At 40.7% G+C, this 22,133-nt stretch overlaps 1 protein-coding gene across 13 annotated transcripts in view; it reads right to left on the bottom strand.

Moving 5' to 3' along the window:
• DGKI (diacylglycerol kinase iota) overlaps window positions 1-22,133 on the bottom strand; it is a 512,936-nt gene that overhangs the window by 319,405 nt on the left and 171,398 nt on the right. For all 13 annotated transcript variants that reach the window (XM_086395389.1, XM_086395393.1, XM_086395391.1 and 10 more), the window contains exon 2: window positions 410-518. In XM_086395389.1, the coding sequence (XP_086251515.1) occupies window positions 410-518 (109 nt within the window). The remainder of the gene's footprint in view (window positions 1-409; window positions 519-22,133) is intronic.

Below are 22,133 nucleotides of genomic sequence, written 5' to 3'. Positions count from 1 at the left end.
AAAGGAAAGAAAAGCACCAAAAAAGAAAAAGGCAGCTTGAGCTAAGGAAATCAAACTTGGACTTTACGACTTAGTCTCTAAGAGTAAACTCTATTCATCGCCAACTTGGCAGGCAGGGACCAATGAAGCATGTGCACAGAAGTACTTTTTATTTCACAGCTGCAATCCCAGGCAAATAGTGCTTAAAAGGATTCCTGAAGTTTTAAGCCTAGTCTTCAATATGTTTGACTTCATAAAAGAAGCTATGTTCCTGGAAATCTGAAAATGGAGCCGGGGCTTAGATACTCGAAGATGGGTCAGTGAACAATACTGAAAATGATCAAGTCTTGTCGGGAGCTACAGGAATCTTGAGAATGAGAAAGACACACATGCAGTGAAATGACGTTTACATGAAAACGCCGACACCTACGCTCCAGTCCAGAGTCGCTCTGGGCTCCTTCGCTGGACCGTTTGCAACAGGTAGGCTGAGGGGATGCGCAGGAGCCAAGTGCTGCAGGCCTGCCCGAGAGATTGCTTTCCTGCAGCAAGAAGGAAAAAAAAAAAAAACACAAAAACCAACATCAGAATGTAATACAGAGCTGAAAACTTCCCGTGGGGTAGAAACGATGCCTGAGTTAATCTTGCATGTATGAAAACCTTTGAAAATGTACTGGAATCTCTAAAGTGCATGGTAGGAACCAAGGGTGGCAGGTCTCAAAAGACAGGAAGATTGAGGGGGCCTCCTTAGGGACATTCAGGGAAGACAGCAGAATGCAGGTCTCTGTTTGCAGAAAAAGACCTGAGGTTGAGGTGGTCACAGTCCTTGGACAATTTTAAAGCTGCCAGAGACTAAAAGCAAGTAAAGCAGGTTTGTGAGGTCTTTGATTAAAATTCCTTCATTTCCCCGCAAAGAGCTCTCCAAGCTGGTCACCATCCCCAAGTTCACTGTTACATATCTCAAGAACATCCTCCCTTGCCCTTGCAGAGGATGTCTACAGTTGACTTGAGGTTCTAAGCAGGAAAAGACTGATTCGTATCCTGGAAATCACACAATGCAAGACCAATATTTTATCAAAGTCTGGGGTAAGATAATTCCAAAACACATTGGTTGGATTTTAGGTTTGTTGAGTGGAACATCACAGAATTCGGGTCAGAAAGGAAGGATGGAATCACGAGAGGTTGAGAAAGTCAAGACTGACCTAGGCAAAGATAAGACATAAAAGGAGTTGCTTTAGCAAGCAAACATGCCTACTGCTGAGCAAAGGGGAGGGAGGAGATAAGGGCAGAGTGGAGAGAATGAGGAGAGCAAGATAAAGGAAGAAAGCAGGGATCACCCACGGAGAGCTTGTGGTTCCATCATGAATAATAGAATGCCAATTTCTGAATAGCTCCATCAGAAATGTCAGACAATGGTCTCGAGCTTAAACAGGAGTGCTGATCTGTGGCTTAACTAAGTGGCTCCCTGGAAGGGAGAGGAGCAGTCCTCTCTGGGAGTGTCCATGCGTGCTCTGAGAACAACCTGAACTAGAATAAGGGGTGCCTTGTGATGCTGCAGCTCTGAGTTCTGAGTCTGGGGTGGGCTTTGGGCAGGGGTGGGGAGGGCAGGAATCTGAGCTTCCACATGCTTCCTAGGTGCTTCTTTCTGTCTCTAACGGCTTCACACTGCTCTACGGGAGCGTGGAAGGATTTTAATCTAAAATGGAACTAGACACTATGAAATGGAGAATCTCCCACATGTGCCCTCAGGCAAACAAAACGTAAGTGCTAAGAGACTGATTTCCAGTAAATGCCTGATTTCCAGGAGACAGATGCTTATCCCTCCAACACAGAATATCTGCCAAGCATCTCTCCCCATCCTCAAGCCAATGAGCTTGCTGCTTAGAGTCTGTCTGGGCTCTCACTGCTTTACTCTCTTTGACCATAAGGACACTGCATCCCAAAGTATCAGGAGACTTGCCCACAGCTTGCTATAGTCTGCGTGTCCCACACTGCACTTCCTCTGCTGAGTGCGTGTGTACTCAGTCGCTTCAGTTGTGTCCAACTCTTTGCAACCCTATGAACTGTAGCCTCCCCCCCCCCCCACCCCAGGCTCCTCTGTCCGTGGGATTCTCCAGGCAAGAATACTGGACTGGGTTGCTGTGCCCCCTCTTCAGGGGATCTTCTGACCCGAGGATGGAACCCGTGCCTCCTGCATCTCCTGTTCTATCGCAGGCAGATTCTTTACCACTGAGCCACTCAGGGAAGCCCCACTTCCTCTGCTATTCCTATATAAACTCAGTATCTGGTCATTCAAGCTCGTTTCAGTTCAGTTCCTTATTTAGGTGGATAGAACAAGTAGCTTGAGCAGGTGAGAGGCACTGAGTACCCCAGGCCTATCCAGGAGGAGGAAATCAGCAACCACTTCATTGCCCACTTGACACCCCCATAGCTCCCTGCAGCCTGTCTCACAAGACATGAACAAGACTGAAGGAACCTGCCACCTCTGACACTGGACCTGCAGATGCACCAAGTCCCCAGGGAGGCCCAGATCCTCATACAGAGGAGCAAGGCGACACACGACAGTAAGATGGGATCCCATTACAGCCCAGCAGAATCTTGCTAATGACAGATGATCTCCCTGTACTGTCCACTGACCTCTGCAAGCTCCACCCAGTCACATCATTTGTAAAGGTGAGCAAGGTGAACAGCAGCCCCCAAACCCAAGGAAAGGCTGAGCAGACTCCAGAAAAGAAGCCAGTCAGTCATCAAGGATCAAGTATGCCTGAGAGTTCAGCCAGTGTCCAGCCTTCTTCACCCATCCTTCTTCATCTCCTCCTTCCCCTCACTCCACTATATACTCCATTTTGTTGAGCCATAAGGAAAAAATACTGGAAGATTCTTCTTCTCCTCCTCCTTCTCCTTCCCCCTCCTTCTTCTCCTTCCTTTTTTCCTCTCTTTCTCTTATATTCCTACACAGGAAGTCCCAGAAACACTGGACAGGGCTTCAGTAATTGAAAGTGATCATATCAAGCTTGCCAGCAGCCTACAGAAGCTCCCACTGGGCAGCAAGGAATGTACTTGCTTTACATAAGCCTCCCAAAGCAGTCATCACACATATGTAGGCCTTTAACGAAGACAGTCCGATGACACAATATTTTTTCCCTCACTTTCATCAAGGCAAATAAGGAATAACATCAATTTTGGCCCCTGACTCCAAAGTATATTCCATTTTCTTGAGCCAGAAGAAAAGAATACTAGAAGACTCTTATATGGTGAGACTTCACTTCCTCCCCCAGGCATTTTTTCCTCCAGCTGAGTTCAAAGACTGTCTTTAGCATTTTTCATTACGACTTTTCTCTGATTTACCCTGTATGGTGATTCTCAGTCACAGTTTTTATCACAAGAAAGTCAGATCTCTGTGGAGTCAACATCTACAGGCTCCACTTTTGATTCCCTAACAGTTATCACAATCTAACTTTAAGTGTTCTGGCCAAAAAAAAAAAAAAGAAAATGGTGCCTAAACACAAAGTCTTAGGACAGCTGAAGAATTCCTGAATTTCAAGTGAATGAGAAAAACACAGATCCTTCATTTTTTCATGAATGGCCACAGAGAGTTTTGATCAGAAAATAGAAAGAAGAGAGGAAATAAAATTCTATTATCACAGAGGAAACCATAGGACAAATGAGGACAAATGAGTTTAACTCATCAGAAGCTGGACCCCCCAAAACCTGATTATTTTTGCTAATGAGGACTGCCAGCAAATTGCTCAGAGAGTAAAATTAGGATGCAAGGGATACATATGTCTCTAGAAGATCAATGTGGTTATAAGGTAAGAGACAAACTAACATTTAACCCTGGATGCGTGGCTGCATGTCTCTCACTCGTGTCCGACTCTTTGCAACCCCATGGACTGTAGACCACCAGGCTCCTCTATCCATGGGATTTCCCAGGCAAGAATACTGGCATGGGTTGGCATCTCCTTCTCCAGGAGGTTTTCTGGACCCAGGAATCAAACCCACATCTCCTGCACTGCCAGGCAGATTCTTTACTACCGCGCCACCTTGGAAGCCCTAACCCCGGATAAGCCCAGCAATGAAACCTCAGTCAAATCACACTTTCACCCAGCCTGTGAATACAAATGATTAAGGGCTTTTGTTGATTATTCCCCATTGTGGATGCAAATTTAAGGTTGGCTTTTTTGTAATATTAATAGAAGAAAATTGTATATCTACCACACATAAAAACATTAATTAGGGGGGAAATAAATAAGAAACTTCAAAGTGGCTGCCAGTTAGTAACTGTAAATGGGCCTCACAAAAGGATATTACATAAGAGAGAGAACAGGAAAAATATATAGAGGTAATAAAGGGGGTGGGAGGTAACTTCTGATTATAGCTTCCCATTCTTCCAAATAACCATGGGAGAAAAAGCCTTTTTTCCCAATAGTTCATACATGTATACATACTTTGTTCCAAAATAAGAAAGCAATTTCATTATTTCTCAGACCTCAGATAACATTAGTATAAGTGATTTTTCTATTTGGATTCATCTTGGTTGCAAAAGATGACATTTAAGAATCTGACAGAATTTGATGTGTGTTGAGGGGGTTTATGCTGCAGTTTACTACAATTAAAAAAAAAAACTCAATGGAGTTTCAATTTTCATTCTTTCCTCCTGCTCAGAATCCTCCCAAACCCATAGTAAGTAAAACCATGAAATGTCAATAATTCTTTCTATTAACTTTACAAGAATATTTTGTCAGGTGATGACTATAATGGCAAAAGAGTCTTTGAAAAGGAGAAGTGTGATATTAATGGTGAAACAGATACAAAACCAAAGTGTTCTAAAATGCAGTTTCAGGCACACAAAGTCACAGTTGATGTCAATTACCTGCCATGAAAAACCGTGAACATATTTAAAGTACAAAAACCATCATACATTTTAAATAGCATTCTATTATTTCCTTCACTTCATTCAATAAGACTATAAACTCCTAAAGGACAGGGCTCAATTCATCTACTAATCTTATTATGTTCTAGCCTGGGGTAGACACAGCATATATTCAATAAATGCTTTCTGAGTTAATGAATGAACTTAACCAAGAAGCTAAGCCAAACAGCTTGCTGATTAGATCAAGGGTTGAGAAATCTGATTAGGATGATTTGAATTATATCCCAGGCCTTCCATTTCAGTGATATTCTTTCCTGAGAAAGCCAAAAATCCCTCAAAGAAGCTCTTTAAAGATAAAGGCAACGAGAGGGAGAATCCAGTGTTAAGAAGCCTAAGAGACCTCGAAACGGCTTCGTGGTCAACATTAAAATGGAATCTTTTGCTACAGCATTTGTAAAGGGCATACGATAGTCAATATTTTCTTAATGCAAATTATTGAAATAAACATGCAGCATGTACTCTTCATAAAGAGAAAGGATCTTTTTTTTTAAATTTATGGGAAAACATATAAGTGGTTTTTACTGGGCCAGAATCCTTTGTAATTATCCATTCTGCAAATTTCTCTTGGTTCAGGTTGGTTCTCCTGTTCTTCCAGGTTGATGTGGCTCCCAGAATTGATCCATCCCCCTCTTGCAAATTCCCTCTCTGAGTGATGCTACCTGCGGGGACAGAATAAGGAGCCCAACTCCTGGGAGGAGAAGCGCCAAAGAGTTAGGAGGTCTTCTTAGCCAGGAAGTCTCTTAAGACAGGGACTCATGTCCTTGTTCTAGAAAAGGAACCAGCTGCCTCAAAAGTTATTCTGTACCTCGGTTTAATTTCCCAAGTACCTTAAGCAAAATCTTAATTATGGTACATGTTGGTGTTTTCCCTCCATTAATTGCACTAACTTTGCCTGTGCTCACAGCAGCCCACAGTGCTTCTTGGTTGATCCAGACAAACTGCCTGTCATGTTAAGGGGAGTCTACTCAATAAAAAAAATTGTCTCAAACCCACACAAATTTCAGATATCTTCCCAGAGATTTATATAGAGGAAAAAACTGTGTAATTATTTGAGCCTAAACCTTAATTCATTTTAATATGAAAACAGAGTATTTTCTGACCATCTTAACATCTATTAACATTTTCAGGAATATAATTATTACTGAAACAAAGGTTGGATTTAGGTACCTAAGGGTTGAAAGGCATTTAGAAAATCACCACTGGTGTTGAATCTTCAATATGTTATACATGGATGACTCTACACTGGTATCTGTTACTTTCACAGTGATTCTCAACCTTTGCCTATGATGGGACTTGGAGAATCAGTCTACTTAAAGGCCTTCCAGGTATTTCTAACATGAATTGTGAGCTGAGAACTACAGTTCTATATAAAGGTATGTGCATCTGACCACTTCATTATGTCTGCTAATGTGACTAAGCCCCAGCATTTATATACTGAAATACATTTATTCATTCACCAATGTATTTACTACTGAATGTCTATTTCATACCAACCACTGTTCTAGATGTTTAAGATACATGAGTGAAATAAGCACACACAAACTGTTGCCTTTGTGAAGCTTCTAGCAGGAAATATATTTTGCCAGGCACTGCTTCATTTTACATTCCTTATATATCCCTCACGAGGCAGGTACTTTTATTATCCCCTAATTTATAATTAAAAAAATTATAGCACAGAATGGTTAAGCTACGTGTCCAAGATCACACAGATGGGAAGAGGTTCAAGTGAGATTTGAATCCAGGCATCTTACTTAACCATGTACATACTTAACCATGACCCAAACCCACGCTTACATGAAAGGGTGACAGCACACACTTACACAGCAAAAGAGACATATGACAAATCAGCCTCTTGCCATGCTACTTTTGTAATTGTTGCAGTGATAAGTGTCTGATCTCTATAAGAACGCAAGCTTTCAGAGAGAGGCCGATTAGAGAGACATTCGATCACACGGGTTGAGAACACACCCTACCTCACCCGTCACCAAGTTGCGTGACCTCTCTTAGCCTTTCCTTGTATTTCAAATCAGAACAATGTTATCCAACTCAGAGAGTAGCTCTGGCCATTTTCTTAAACGTGTGCGGGATGCCTGGCCCATGACAAGCACGATAAATAGTCACGGCTATTACCGGTCTTGCATATGCATCAGCCATCCTCACAAGCATCCAGCCAAGACGAGGTATATGGTAAATCTCTGAATAAATATGTGCTTTTTATTCGATTGCTCTCAAATATTCCAAGTTCCCTGGACACTGCTGTTCCTTCGATAAACATTTAACAAGCTTCTATTATGTGTCAGGCAGTTCAAAGGGGTTATTCAAACAGATTCTTCTTCCAGTCATCGTAAATAATTCCACGGTTGCCAAAGGAATGAATCACTTTTCTTCCCTGGCTTGCCTAACTGCCTAGAGCAAAATTAAGAAGCACCACACACTCCCCTCAGACAAATTTACCAACATATTAAAAAAAAACGCAATCCAAATGACATCGGAAGTATTAAATGATATTCATGTAAATGACTGCAATACCAAAAGGCAACTGTTTGTTTGTTTAATCTGTAAAGCAGACTGGCTGCTACATGCCCCTGGGAACTTGGGAACCCACTGTTGGGATTTATTTCCCCAGCCTAGTTCGTCATCAGCACATTCCTAGAGCAGTGCTGGCATGAGGTTGGTGTGCAATGCGTCAATGATGTGGACATGAGGCAACATTTCTTAACTGGGATTCTCTCAGGAGTTAATGACATTCTTCTCCTTAAGATATCAGTTGAGGTAATCCCTGGGGATGGATAAAAAGTAATCATACTATTTGGGGTTGAATTGTGTTCCTGCATCAAATTCATCTGATGAAGGCCTAATCCCCAGGACACACCAGAATGGGACTTTAATTGGAGAGAAGGTCTTTACAGCGATAAACAAGTTAAAAGAGGGAATTAGAATGGGCCCTAATCCAATATGACTGAGGTCCTTATGGAAGAGATGATTTGGATAGATACACACATAAGGAGAACACCATGTGAAAATAAAGGCAGAGATCCAGGGATGTGTGTATGAGCCAAAGAAGGCCAAGAACTGCCAGAAAACCACAGCACCTAGAGGAGCGGGGCCTAGACCACATTCTCCCTCACAGCGTCAGAAGGAATCAACCAGCTGATCTTAAACTTTCAGCCTCCAGAACTGTGAAACAATAAATTCCTATTGTTTAAAACAGTGTTTGGTACTTTGTTAATGACAACTCTAGCAAATATACATGCTTTAATAGCAAATACACTTCAAAGCTAGATCCACAATCTTGATTTAGTATGACAGGGTTTTCCAGTTTAGTTCAGTTGCTCAGTCGTGTCCAACTCTTTGCAACCCCATGGACTATAGCATGCCAGGCCTCCCTGTCCATCACCAACTCCAGGAGTTTACTCAAACTCATGTCCATTGAGTTGGTGATGCTATTCAACTGTCTCATCCTCTGTCGTTCCCTTCTCCCCCCGCTTTCAATCTTTCCCAGCATCAGGGTCTTTTCAAATGAGTCAGTTCTTCACATCAGGTGGCCAAAGTATTAGAGTTTCAGCTTCAACATCATTCCTTCCAATGAACACCCAGGACTGATCTCCTTTAGAATGGACTGGTTGTATCTCCTTGCAGTCCAAGGGACTCGCAAGAGTCTTCTCCAACACCACAGTTCAAAAGCATCAATTCTTCGGCAGTCAGCTTTCTTCACAGTCCAGCTTTCACATCCATACATGACTACTGGAAAAATCATAGCCTTGACAAGACGGACCTTTGTTGGCAAAGTAATGTCTCTGCTTTTTAATATGCTGTCTAGGTTGGTCATAACTTTCCTTTCAAGGAGTAAGCGTTTTTTAATTTCATGGCTGCAATCACCATCTGCAATAATTTTGGAGCCCCCCAAAATAAAGTCAGCCACTGTCTCCACTGTTTCCCCATCTATTTGCCATGAAGTGATGGGACTGGATGCCATGATCTTAATTTTCTGAATGTTGAGCTTTAAGCCAACTGTTTCACTTTCCTCTTTCACTTTCATCAAGAGGCTCTTTAGTTCTTCTTCGCTTTATGCCATAAGGGTGGTGTCATCTGCATATCTGAAGTTATTGATATTTCTTCCAGCAATCTTGATTCCAGCTTGTGCTTCATCCAATCCAGCATTTCTCATGATGTACTCTGCATATAAGTTAAATAAGCACGGGGACAATATAGAACCTTGACATACTCCTTTCTGGATTTGGAACCAGTCTGTTATTCCATGTCCAGTTCTAACAGTTGCTTCCTGACCTGCATACCGATTTCTCAGGTGGTCTGGTATTTCTATCTCTTTCAGAATTTCCCACAGTTTATTGCGATCCACACAGTCAAAGGCTTTGGAGACGTCAACTCCAAAATGTTGACTTCTGTCCCCATGAAATGCTGGGTACTTTTCAATCATAATTCTACCCTTCAGAAACTAATAATACTTCAGAAACACACTCCTATGAAAAATCAGTGTTAAGAACAACAGTCTCACACAGACAGTGAGCATCTGATAAAGTTCTATTTGATTCAACAATGAAGTAATGAACAGAGGAGACAAATGCAAAAACCAAAGTCTGTATAAGAAACTGGGTATGACAAACTGATTATTTTTAATAATCAGGAAGAAAGTGCCTAAAAAGACTTCTAACTCTGCTATAACAATAGATAACTTTCTACAAGTTAATAAGACCTCAGCCCCTGTGACATTAACCTCTCTTTGGTCTATAAAATCATGACACATCAGCCTTTCACAGGTCAACCTCTAACTTTTTATGGGGATATAAACTGCCAGCACCTCTATCTTTGTGGATAATTAATCAAATATACAGAGACAACAAAAATATAATATCCCAGAATATCAGGTAAGATTCACATAACTAAGAAGCAAGGTTCTACTTCTTTTGGAGCAGGCTAATTAGAATATATATGCTCTAGTAAAATAACATTAAAAAAAATCAAACAATAACCTTTTTCCATTGTCAGAATTTAGGGTAACTTTATATTCCCTACGCATGGTTCAAACTACAAATTAGAATTTGTTGTGTTGCTGTTGTTGGTATTTCCCTCATGGCTCAGTGGTAAAGAATCTGGCTGCAGTGTAGGAGACGTGGGTTCAATTCCTGGATCAGGAAGATCCCCTGGAGAAGGAAACAGCAGCTCACTCCAGTATTCTTGTCTGGGAAATTCTGGAGAGAGGAGCCTCTGGAGAGAGGCAGGCTACTCATGGTTTAAACTATTAATTAGAATTTGCGTGTAGCTTTATATATGTCTAGAATATTTTGGAAAATCTCATAAAATATATGATCTTACTCTCCAAACAACAATAATAATAGCAATCTGCTAGATACCCAGTATGCCTTGGACATTATTTTAATGGTTTTCTGTGAGGCTAGAAGCAGCTGCTTGCAAGTTTACTAGAGAGCTTGTTGGGGAGTGAGGGGAGGAGGACTGGCAAAGTAAGAAGTTGAACCGTGATGCAATTAGAGACTTTGGTTAATCCCACATAACAATTTGGAGCTGGAATGCCCTTCAGAGCTGTCCCAATTTCAGGCAGAGACGCAACTTTGAACCTCCACATCAATCAGTCATTGGGTGCAGGCAGCCCCCTGGCCAGGCAGCCCCCTGGCCAAGCATAACATGGTCAAGAGACTCTCTTACATTGAGGCAATGCCTGGGGAGGGGCTCAGCTGCAGACTCTCGGCAGCCAGTGCTCCTGGAAGCTGAAAAAAATAAGCACCTTGGTCCTGAGGCACGGGGGCAGCAACCCACAAAATCCACCACACACCTCTCTAATACTCACAACAAACTAGGAAATGGATCATTTTATTATGCCCATTTTACTGATGGAACAACTAACATGAGAAAGTTTAAGGAAATTATAAAAGCCATTCAGCTCAGAAGTAATGAGGCCAAGACTAAAGCCCAGATGTCTGGCTCCAATGGCTCCACCCATCTGCATTCCCTCTGAAAGGGAGGAGGGAAGGGAAGGAAAGGCATAGAAGGAGAGAGAAGGATGGACAAGATGGTACAGGGGCTGGGCAGACAGTGGCTTGAAGCGACCCATGAGATGCTCTGGTGTGTGGAGGGCAGAAGGGCATTTTAAGGACACAGTCTAATGTCCAACTGGAAGTTGAGCTGCTGTCATGGAAATGCCCCTCCTCTGTATTTCCCACCTGCTCTTATGTCTTCAGGAAAGCCTACTCCTAGCTTAAAGGCAGTTGGGTTTTATGAATGTGAAAACTGAAGACAAGGCTGAATTTTACATCTAGGTCAATGAATATAGAATAGACTGCCTACTGGGATAGAAAGATAATCCGAAATTGAACAAATTTAGAAAAAGCATGAGCCTCGGAACAGAAATAACCTTACGATCGTAAGCCCTTTGGGAAACCACAGAATTTAGGGGAAAGAATTTAGATTTCTGTGGGGTTGTTCCCAGTAAAACTGGCAACAGGAATTGTTTATCTTTAGAGCTGTCCCTTCCCTGCTTCCAGGCTAGGACACTTTCTGAGTGCCTTCAGTTTCTCGTCACTCCCGGCACTTTTGCTGCTACCACCACAATCTTGTTCAGCCAGTAATGTCACATAAGAGATAATACAACACAGCTTCATCAACTGAAAACAGTTTAGGACATGTCCCTAAGAAGGGTGTCGATAAGAGACCCGTCTTGTCAAAGCTATGGTTTTTCTAGTAGTCATGTATAGACGTGTGAGTTGGACCATTAAGAACACTGAGTGCTGAAGAATTGACGCTTTTGAACTGTGGTGTTGGAGAAGACTCTTGAGAGTCCCTTGAACTGCAAGGAGATCAAACCAGTCAATCCTAAAGGAAATCAGTCCCAAATATTCATTGGAAGTACTGATGCTAAAGCTGAAGCTCCAATACTTTGGCCACCTGATGTGAAGAGCTGACTCATTGGAAAAGACCCTGATGCTGGGAAAGATTGAGGGCAGGAGAAGGGGGTGATAGAGGATGAAACAGTTGGACGGCACCATGGACTCAATGGACATGAGTTTGAGCAAATTCCAGGAGATTGTGAAGGACAGGGAAGCCTGGTGTGCTGAAGTCCATGGCAAAAGGTTGGACATGACTGAGCAACTGAACTGAACTGAAGAGACTCGTGAAAATGCAAAAACCTTCATGATCCAAAAGAATGGAGTCAAATGATATTCAAAGTGGTCAAAATAATTTCCCTAAGCTACAACCCAAAATACTGCAAAATAGATGGGTGGAGGGTGGGTTTAGAGGCAGCAACCTACTGCTTACTTTGAAACCAGTCCTAGGATGATGCTAGGTTTACAGAGAGGCTTAAGAATGTAGCTATGTCTTCTCAACTGGTATCAGGGAGAGAACATTCCTGGTCATAAAGAAAGCTCACTTCAGATAATTTAGACAAAAAGACTTTCATAAAGGAATTATTTTAAAGTAAAATTATGAGGACTTCTCTGGTGATCCATGGTTAAGAATCTGCCTTCTAATGCAGAGAACTGGGGTTCAATCCTTGATCAGAGAATTAAGACCCCACATGCTGTAAAGCAACGAAGCCCATGTGCCACAACCACTAAAGCCTGTGCACTCTGGAGCCCATGCAACACAACTAGAGAGCTCGTGTGCCACAGTGAAAGATCCCAAGTGCCACAACCAAGACCCAGTGCAGCCAAACAAATAAATATTGTAAAAGGAAGGTTAGGGAGCAAACCACTCCCTGAACTCAAGACTTACAAAAAAGCTCAAGACCCCAGAGCATGTGGTATTGAAGAAAAGAGATGTCAAGGTACCCAGAGACTAGACACCAGGTGAATGTTTGAATGGTGCAATAAACCACAATCAGTAACAAATCAGTGTATATCTCAGCCTTCTCTTTAGCAGACAAAGGAAGTCCATGATCATCAATCTCTTCTCACATTTCTTATTTTCAAATCTGTTAGTCACATTTGCAACTCTACCAGGCTTTGTCTGAAATCAACTTGGCTCTTTACTGCATCTCTGGGTCCAACGTAGAGAGCAAAATACCTCATTTGAGGTCAAATAACTAGTCAGTGGTGGAGCCAGGAACAGAAATCAGGCCTCACCTCAGCCCAGCCAATCTACATTATCACTGTATGGCTATCATCCATCCCACTCAGTTTGGCTTACATGTGTACATGTTCTCTCCATTTTTCCTGCCCGACACCCCCAGCAACTAATTCATCACCACCCAGATCTTCATGCTTCATATGTGTCCTTTGGGACTAACAAAAAAGAAAAAAAAGTGAAAGTGTTAGTCACTCACTTCCAACTCTTTGCGACCCCATGGACTATAGCCCACTAGGCTCCTCTATCCATGGGATTCTCTGGGCAAGAATACTGAAGGGGGTAGCCATTTCCTTCTCCGGGGTATCTTCCCAACCTGGGGATTGAACCTGGGTTTTCCAAATTGCAGGTAGATTCTTTACTATCTGAGCCACACAGGGAAGCCCCAATAACAACAAAAAAAATCATGACTAAAATTTTCAATAAGCTAGAAAGAGAAAAAAAGTCTTCAATATGATAAAAGAGTTGTCTGAAAAATCTACAAGTAATATTATACATAAGATTTTCTCCCTAATATTGAAACAAAGCACGTCTACTTTCACCACTTCTATTCAACATTGTTTTAGAAGTCCTAGCCAGTGGAGTAAAAGAGAAAAATAAGTAAAGAAAAAAAAATATTGGGAAGGCAAAAGTAAAATTTTAATTTGCAGATGACTTAATTGTGTAAAATCCCAAGTAATCTGCAAAAATCTACCAGAATTAATATGTGAGTTTGCAGTCATAGTGTTCAGAAGCCATATACAAAAATCTCCTGTATTACTACATATATGCAACTACAAATTGAAAAATAAAAAATTTAAAATATCATTAAAAATGACATTCAAAAAATGAATTATGAAGGTATATATCCAAGAAAATATGTATATGACCTATACTGAAAACTACAAAACTTTACTGAGAGAAATTAAAGAAATTGTTAATGAACGAAGGTATCATATTTGTGTATTGAAAGACTCAATACTGTTAAGATGTCAAATCTTCTGAAACCCAACTGGTATTAAAATGTTTATATATATATATACATATATATATGTATATATATATATAAAATACATAAAATAGTCAAAAACCTTGAAAAACAATAAAAAGTTGAAGGACTTTCACTACTCAGTTTAAGACTTACTATAATGACAAATCAAGAGCATGCGATATCAAAGAATGGATAATTAGGTCAATGGAAAAGAACAAAAGACTTCAAAAATAGACTTACACATGTATGACTTCAAAAGAGGCACTTAAATTAATGGGGGAAAGAATATCCTTTTAACATATAATCTTGAAAAAAAAAAAAGATTATTCGTACTGTTAAAAAATTTAACCTTGATCCCTATCACACACTGTATACAAATGATGCTACAAGAGGAATCACAGATACAAACCTAAATGGTAAAACTATTAAGTTTCTAGAAGAAAACATGACCTTGGAGTAGACAGTGATTTTTTTTTTTTTTTTTAGATATAATGTAAAAAGTTCTAACCACACAAGAAGAAACTGACAAATAGGAAATCATCAAAATTAAAAACTCCTACTTATCCAAAAAGATATCAAAAGATACTTCTTACTCTGCTATTCCCATTTCTGTGCCAACAGTAGAAAAGGTTGTGTCAAAACTTCTGAAAAACTGCTCCTTCATAAATAGCAATGAGAACACTTGCAAAATTGTCAAAATCATTATTTTTGAGAACTCTGGAAATTACCAATTGATCAGATGAGGCTGGCAGCAGCGCTGCCCTTGGTTAGCTACTAGGGCAGGCTGAGCCCCTCGTCTTAGGCCAATGGTAGCTTCAATCTGCCCCACTGACCAGGGGTGCAGCCCACTCAGGAGTCAAAGCCCACTCCGTCAGCACTGACCATCCCCACCAAGATTTCGCCTTCTCGTCCACCCGATGGCAGGACGGAAACTGCATCAGCCTGCAGTCTTCTAACGTCCAGGATTTGCTGTTGTTGTTTGCCTCCAACTCATCCAGGACTGTGATGATACTGGTAAGACTGCACTTGTCTCTCACCCCCAGCCCCAAATTTCAACCACCTGTTCTTGAGAGCCTGAGTGAGGTCAATTTTCTGAAATTTCAGGGAACCAAGAACTTGAAAGGACCCCAATATTTGCTCCCTTTTGCCTGGCCAATCCCCACCAAGTCATCTGTTCGTGATTTTGTCTCTCCTGCTGGGATGGCCCAGCAGCCACGTCCATGGACTAAGCAAATGCCCCAGGTCTGTCAGGCCTTTGTGCAGACACCCTTCACTTGTAGGACTATTCTCTCTGAGCCCTCTGCCTCAACCCCTAGTGGCAGCTAGAGAATGAAAGAAATCATGAAGCTTTCTTTACTAACACTGTAGTCTGAACATGTTCCCGCCTATCCTCTGTGTTCACTGATTTACAGGAATGGACAGAAGGGCCGAGTAGAAGAATTTTCTAGCCTTCTCAATAGGCAGCTCTGGCAGCATTGCAACTTTAGAACGGGTCCTCCTTAGTATGTTTGTAGTCTTCAGCTTTGACACTTGACCATAAGTCCAAGGTAACAGGAAAAAACCCTCCACTAAGGGTTTTTCAGAAAGGGGGAGGCAGTTTATATTTAGGAAAAATAAAATGAGTTTCAGAATCAGACTTTTAGACAGTCGATACTTAGTAGCACATGCCTATATGTACTACAGAGCAGTGCAATGAATTGCTGGCTGTACAGAAGGACAGCACTTATGGCCCCTCCCCTTGTTAAGCAACAGATAATAAATAATACATACATGAATTATTGCTGAGAGATACAACTGTTATAAAGGGGATGATAGGAACAAGTGGTGTAGAATGGGAATGATGGTGATAAGGGACCCGACCAGGAGGAGATGACAGAAGCAGAATTTAAAGTAACCTGGAGTGGAAGTCCTGCTCTCCTATTTGCCAAATACACAATCTACCATGATTCAATGTCTCAGACTCAATTTCTTCGCCTGTAAAACAGGAAGAATAATTTATACCACATTGGGGTTGTTGTTAAAATTTAATTAAGAATATTAAACACATCTTTTTCCTATTACTTTCCTAGAACACAATAAAGGTTTTTTAAAAAGGCATCTAAGGATTAACTTTATAACTCTAGACAAGCCATGTACAAGCTCCAAGCCTTCTTTTCCTCAACTATAAAAGAGAGAAGGCAATATCTTACAGACTGTATGAGGCTATAAACTACATTTCAAATAAAAATATTTCTTTGTAAAGTTCTAATGTCCTTGATATGATAAAGTAATGAATATACACTCTTAAGCTTGGTTCAATTTATCATGAAACTAATGAAGTGTAAATTTTGGGGGCCTCTCACTTGTATGGGCCACTGTGAGTATCAGGAGTCACAGAACTTTGCATGTGGGAGTGTGAGACACGATATAGTGAGGAAGGATTTACATGTAAACATTCCTGGTGTGTTGTCTAAAGAGAACTCAGGAAAAATAGGGGCTACATATCAAAGAGTCCATTCATGGGTCTACAGACAATATGTCTGTCTTGGATACTGGTACTCAATGATAGAAGGGAAAAAAAACTCTTCCTTGAATAGTAGGCTGTAAGCTAGCCCTTACATAGGTTTGCTCCCTAAGTTGTCCCAGAGTCAACCCAAATATTTAGTATAAAGTAGTTATGGGTTAATAAATGTTCCCAGACCACCTGACCTGCCTCTTGAGAAACTTATATGCAGGTCAGGAAGCAACAGTTAGAACTGGACATGGAACAACAGACTGGTTCCAAATAGGAAAAGGAGTACATCAAGGCTGTATATTGTCACCCTGCTTATTTAACTTCTATGCAGAGTACATCATGAGAAATGCTGGACTGGAAGAAGCACAAGCTGGAATCAAGATTTGCTGGGAGAAATATCAATAACCTCAGATATGCAGATGACACCACCCTTATGGCAGAAAGTGAAGAGGAACTCAAAAGCCTCTTGATGAAAGTGAAAGAGGAGAGTGAAAAAGTTGGCTTAAAGCTCAACATTCAGAAAATGAAGATCATGGCATTTGGTCCCATCACTTCATGGGAAATAGATGGGGAAACAGTGCAAACAGTGTCAGACTTTATTTTGGGGGGCTCTAAAATCACTGCAGATGGTGATTGCAGCCATGAAATTAAAAGAGGCTTACTCCTTGGAAGGAAAGTTATGACCAACCTAGATAGCATATTCAAAAGCAGAGACATTACTTTGCCAACAAAGGTCCATCTAGTCAAGGCTATGGTTTTTCCAGTGGTCATGTATGGATGTGAAAGTTGAACTGTGAAGAAAGCTGAGCGCCAAAGAATTGATGCTTTTGAACTGTGGTGTTGGAGAAGACTCTTGAGAGTCCCTTGGACTGCGAGGAGATCCAACCAGTCCATTCTAAAGGAGATCAGTCCTGGGTGTTCTTTTAAAGGACTGATGCTAAAGCTGAAACTCCAATATTTTGGCCACCTCATGCGAAGAACTAACTCATTGGAAAAGACCCTGATGCTGGGAGGGATTGGGGGCAGGAGGAGAAGGGGATGACAGAGGATGAGATGGCTGGATGGCATCACTGACTCAATGGACGTGAGTCTGAGTGAACTCCGGGAGTTGATGATGGACAGGGAGGCCTGGTGTGCTGCAATTCATGGGGTCACAAAGAGTCAGACACGACTGAGTGAGCTGAACTGAAGTGTCTAAGGAGTAAATACAAGCCCTCCCTAGAAAAACCAATTCTTTAAATCTACGTCTCAAAGAATTTCAAGAAAGTACCAAAACACATGAAATCTCTTATCAAAAATTACAAACACAGAAGAATCAACGAGTACAAGCCAGCAAAAGCAAAAGACTCTAGAATACTAAAATTGTCATGACTAGAATATAAAACCATGTTTGGTGTCTTTAAAGGAATAAACAATGGGAGTAAAATTAAAATTCGTAAGAGACTATTACAGTTAAAGACAATTTTTAAAAGACTATAGATAACTTTTAATAAGGAAAACTAATTAAAAGCAAATAATAAATGAGCACATAGTATATAGAAGCAACAGAAAAGTTAGCAAACTATAGTGAAGATTTAAAGAAATTATCCAGAATGCATAATAGAGACAGAAAATTGGAAATGAAAGGAAGGTTAGATGCAAAAATCAGTGAGAAAATAGATCTAACATATGTCTATTAGAGTTTCAGAAAGAGAAAAGAGAGAACTGTCCAGAGGCAAACTTAAAGCCATATTAGAAAGCAATCCAAACACCCAAATAAAAGATCTTTGTCTATATGGTGGAAGACTTTTTAAAGATGTCAGTTCTCCCCTGAATGATCTGCTGCTGCTGCTGCTGCTGCTAAGTCACTTCAGTCGTGTCTGACTCTGTGCGACCCCGTAGATAGCAGCCCACCAGGCTCCTCTGTCCCTGGGGTTCTCCAGGCAAGAACACATGAGTGGGTTGCCATTGACTTCTCAACCCCTGAATGATTTAAGGATTCATAAAATTCCAATCAAAATTCCCACAGGCTTTTGGGTGAACTTGACAGACCCATTCTAAAATTTACATAGGAGAGCAAAGAACAAGAGTAGCCAAGGTTCCAGAAAAAACACTGGAAGTAGGGTTAGCATTAACAGATATCAAGACTTGCTATAACATGTTGACAAATAATACAGTGTGGTTTTGACACAAGAATAGACAAGCTGACCAACGAAACAAAAAATGTGACTCAGTAACAAAACAAAAAGTATACGGAAACTTGATTTATGACAGAACTGGCACTGCGGAAAATTGAGAAAAAGATACATTTTTCAGTAAATGATCCCACAAAAAATTATTATCCAGACAGAAAAAAAGAAATTAGACCCTACGTCAAAGGATGCATACAAATTGATCCCAAGTAGATTAAAGATGGAAAAGTAAACCAAAAAACCAGGTAACATTCATAAAATAATACAGGAAAGCATCCTTTTATCAAAGTGGAGGGAAGCCTTTACTAAATATACATATACAAAAATGCAGATATCCTAAAATGCTTTACAAGTTTAATTAAGTCATTCTGTTTATCAAAAACACTATGCAGAAAGTAAAATAACAAACCACAAAATAAAAAAGATGTCTTCCACAAATGTAATTGACAAAGCATTAGTAGAAATACATACCAAAAAGAACCCCTCCCCCCACCGATAAAATAGGAAAAAAGTGGAGAAAGATGGAAGGAAGGAAGGGAGGAAGGAGGGAAGGGGAAAAGAGAAGAAAAAAGAAGTGGAAATTCATATCCTCCCCCACTCATTCTTTCCTCTATCATTTCAAACCACTTTGTACACATTGGCAAAATTTTTAGTTTATTTCTAATATTAACTCTTGGAAATATTAACCATTGGAGAGAGAGGGAACTTATAAACTGTTAAAAGGTATACAGTAAGGCACAATCACTGTGAGAAACACCTGGCATTACCTAGGACACGGAAGGAGTATGTGCACGTGTGCGTGCTGTGCTAAGTCGCTTCAGTAGTGTCTGACTCTTTGCAACCCTATGGACTGTAGCCCACCAGGTTACTCTATCCATGGGGATTCTCCAGGCAAGAATACTGGAGTATGTTGCCACGCCCTTCTCCAGGGGATCTTCCTGACCCAGGGATCAAACCTGTGTCTCTTAAGTAACCTGTGTTGGCAAGTGGGTTCTTTACCAGTAGTGCCACCTGAGAAGCCCCTGAAGACAAACACAGCACAATGTTTACCAATGACACTCCAAGGTACAGATCCTAGATATCTCTGGCACATACACACAAGATGCTATCAAAATAGTATAGCAGTACTGTTTATTATAAAAAAAAAATAGAGGCAGCCCAAATGTCCAGTGAATGCAGAATGGATAAATACACTCATAATGAGAAATAACACTCCGTGGCAATGAAAATGAATGAGCTCCACAGAATGAAACAGATGCAACTTGGGAAGAGTGATTGAAAAACACCAATCGCAGAAGATGTACAGTTGTGTCTACTGATATGACATTAAAAAAAAAACACAAATAGGACTACACTATGTATTCTTGAGAGGTGGTGTGGTGTGGAAGGTAAGAGCACACAATCTGCAAACAGACCCCTGGAGTCGAAATACAGGCCATCACACTTAATACTAACTCTGCTGCTGCTGCTGCTGCTGCTAAGTCGCTTCAGTCGTGTCTGACTCTGTGTGACCCCATAGACGGCAGCTCACCAGGCTCCCCCATCCCTGGGATTCTCCAGGCAAGAACACTGGAGTGGGTTGCCATTTCCTTCTCCAATGCAGGAAAGTGAAAAGTGAAAGTGAAGTCGCTCAGTCGTGTCCGACTCCTAGCGACCCCATGGACCGCAGCCTACCAGGCTCCTGCGCCCATGGGATTTTCCAAGCAAGAGTACTGGAGTGGGGTGCCATTGCCTTCTCCGAATACTAACTCTAGGATTTTATATACTTCATTTCCTCAACTGTACAATGGGTACCTCTGAGGACTGTTTTAGGATTAAATGAAGATAGGGCACCTCAAATGTTTACCATATAGAAATCACTATAAAGTTTTATGCTGCCACAGTGAAAGATATCAATAGGTTAACAGAATAATGAAACACAGGGAATGATAAGTAAACAATTCAGGTCACTTAAAGGAGGTTCAAGGATGGATTAAGGACATCAGAGGCTATGGTAGTGCTCTTTGTTATTAAAATGGGTAGCAAATTCTCAGGTATTTTTTGTGTCATTATTCTTTATAACTTACTAACATTTTATAAATGTTTTTCTGCATTCTATTTCCTCCTTCCACTGAAAAATACTTTTAAATGTTGTAAAATTGGAAATAAAAGGGGTAGGGGAGTTCAAACAGTCAAGTTACTGCTGTCCATTCAAAGCCACCACCCTAGAAAACACACAGAAAAATCTCTCAGTAACAGATGGCATTTTCCTGAGATTCCAGTACCTTGTTCAGAATATTAGTGATTTTTCTTTTTTGGAAATGCCTCCAGAGCCTGCAGCCCTTCTTTTGAGCATTCTGAATGCTGACAGCTCTCATCCTTTGAGGGGAGATTTAATTTTTCTCCAAATAGCAGCAAGCGATTTGAAACCAACTTTGATAGATGAGATGGGTGATTTTGCTCTCTGACAGATAAGTGAGGTAACAGTGTTTCATAAAACAGTTTCTCAAAGTAATTTCAAAACATAATGGACTTCCAGGCATAGCAGAGTAATCAAATCCAACCTCCCTCACAACTAGGGAACTAGATCTGCCAGGACCCTGACAAATGGCTAGGCAGCTTTTACTCAGAATTTACAAATAACACAAAGTCAGACAGAACACCCTAGAAGATGGGTGGTGATAAGCACTGATATCTACTCATCAATCTAATTGCCATATTTCCTAAGTATATAGCCTTCTGTTACATTTTACTGGTCAATATTGGACCACTGTTTCCACAGACAGATATCAAAATCTGACATCTTAATATTAGGTGCATCAGCTCTTTTTCAGAGGAGAATAAGGTGGTAAATATTATTTATGATTCACCTAAGACACTGATGCAAGTAGCAACCAGATTATGACCAAGTGCAGAAATCCTGCTCAAACAGGACCTGGCCTCCAGTTTGGAAGTAATTAGTAATATCTGTGGAAATGGTTTCCATCTTGACCATAGGGAAATCATGAAAAAGGATCACATGCATTGTTAAAAGTTAGATACAAATTATCTATGGAATTTCCTAAATCTATTACTGTAATAATCCTACCCAATAAATGAAATGAGCCTAATTACATGTATTTATTTATATGTATGTGCATAATATATATTTTATTTATCTATATTTATTTATGTAATGTATGAACTTCCTGATGTTCAAGCTGGTTTTAGAAAAGGCAGAGGAACCAGAGACCAAATTGCCAACATCCGCTGGATCATGGAAAAAGCAAGAGAGTTCCAGAAAAACATTTATTTCTGCTTTATTGACTATGCCAAAGCCTTTGACTGTGTGGATCACAATAAACTGGAAAATTCTGAAAGAGATGGGAATACCAGACCACCTGACCTGCCTCTTGAGAAATTTGTATGCAGGTCAGGAAGCAACAGTTAGAACTGGACATGGAACAACAGACTGGTTCCAAATAGGAAAAGGAGTACATAAAGGCTGTATATCGTCACCATGCTTATTTAACT

Source organism: Bos grunniens, chromosome 4 (genome assembly GCF_055505025.1).
Source record: "Bos grunniens cultivar Pamir isolate PY7600 chromosome 4, Bosgru_T2T1.0, whole genome shotgun sequence".
NCBI classification, from domain to species: domain Eukaryota; kingdom Metazoa; phylum Chordata; class Mammalia; order Artiodactyla; family Bovidae; genus Bos; species Bos grunniens.
The sequence above is the reverse complement of the archived record's forward strand: the minus strand, read 5'-3'. Positions and strand labels throughout refer to the sequence as shown.